Source organism: Penaeus monodon, chromosome 30 (genome assembly GCF_015228065.2).
Source record: "Penaeus monodon isolate SGIC_2016 chromosome 30, NSTDA_Pmon_1, whole genome shotgun sequence".
Lineage (NCBI taxonomy): Eukaryota > Metazoa > Arthropoda > Malacostraca > Decapoda > Penaeidae > Penaeus > Penaeus monodon.
Genome location: NC_051415.1, coordinates 31,368,671 through 31,369,260, shown reverse-complemented (window position 1 = coordinate 31,369,260; position 590 = coordinate 31,368,671). Strand labels below are relative to the sequence as shown.

The following is a 590-nucleotide window of genomic DNA, read 5'->3' as shown; positions in this document are numbered from 1 at the left end:
TTATTTATTCGAAAAGCTGCGATTGGTTTGCTTTCTTATGACTAAGAAGAGACATTCACTTTAGACATTCGGAAACTGGTTGAGTAGCTGAAATTAATGGAGTTTCAAACAACCTTAAAACTAAACCAATATTGTTTCTTAGTAACTGTATTTTTTATTATGTATTTCATTATATATTTCCCTCTTGTAATTCGGAATGCGATAGGATACAAGGACACAGTTTACACATCAAGGAACTTACTGCTTCTTCTTCCAGAAGTAATAGCCACCAAGGGCAAGACAGATAAGGACGGCAAGGACCCCTAGGACTATCCCTACAATAGCCCCAGGACTCAGACCTCCGGAGGCTCCAGGGGAAATAGTTGAGGACGTCGGGATATCTGTGCCTGCAAGCAACTCGCAGCGATCTCCTGTGTACTGCCCAGGACAGCTGGAAATAGAGGGGAAGCATGGATATGGAAACCTGAAGGGGGTTGTTTGCATGGTCTGTCTACGTGGTGTTGAGAGTTGGAGTGCATGCGCGTGTGGCCGTGATTTTTGGGACACTCAAACCTATATGTGCACACTGTTGCACATTCGCATACAAACAA

General features: G+C 43.6%; 1 protein-coding gene across 1 annotated transcript in view; it reads right to left on the bottom strand.

Annotated features, from left to right (window-relative positions):
* Positions 1–590, bottom strand: part of LOC119592422 (MAM and LDL-receptor class A domain-containing protein 2-like) — a gene marked incomplete in the record, with an annotated part of 30,439 nt that overhangs the window by 1,023 nt on the left and 28,826 nt on the right. Inside the window, 1 exon segment of the mRNA XM_037941244.1 lies at positions 242–430. Within this exon segment, the coding sequence (XP_037797172.1) occupies positions 242–430 (189 nt within the window).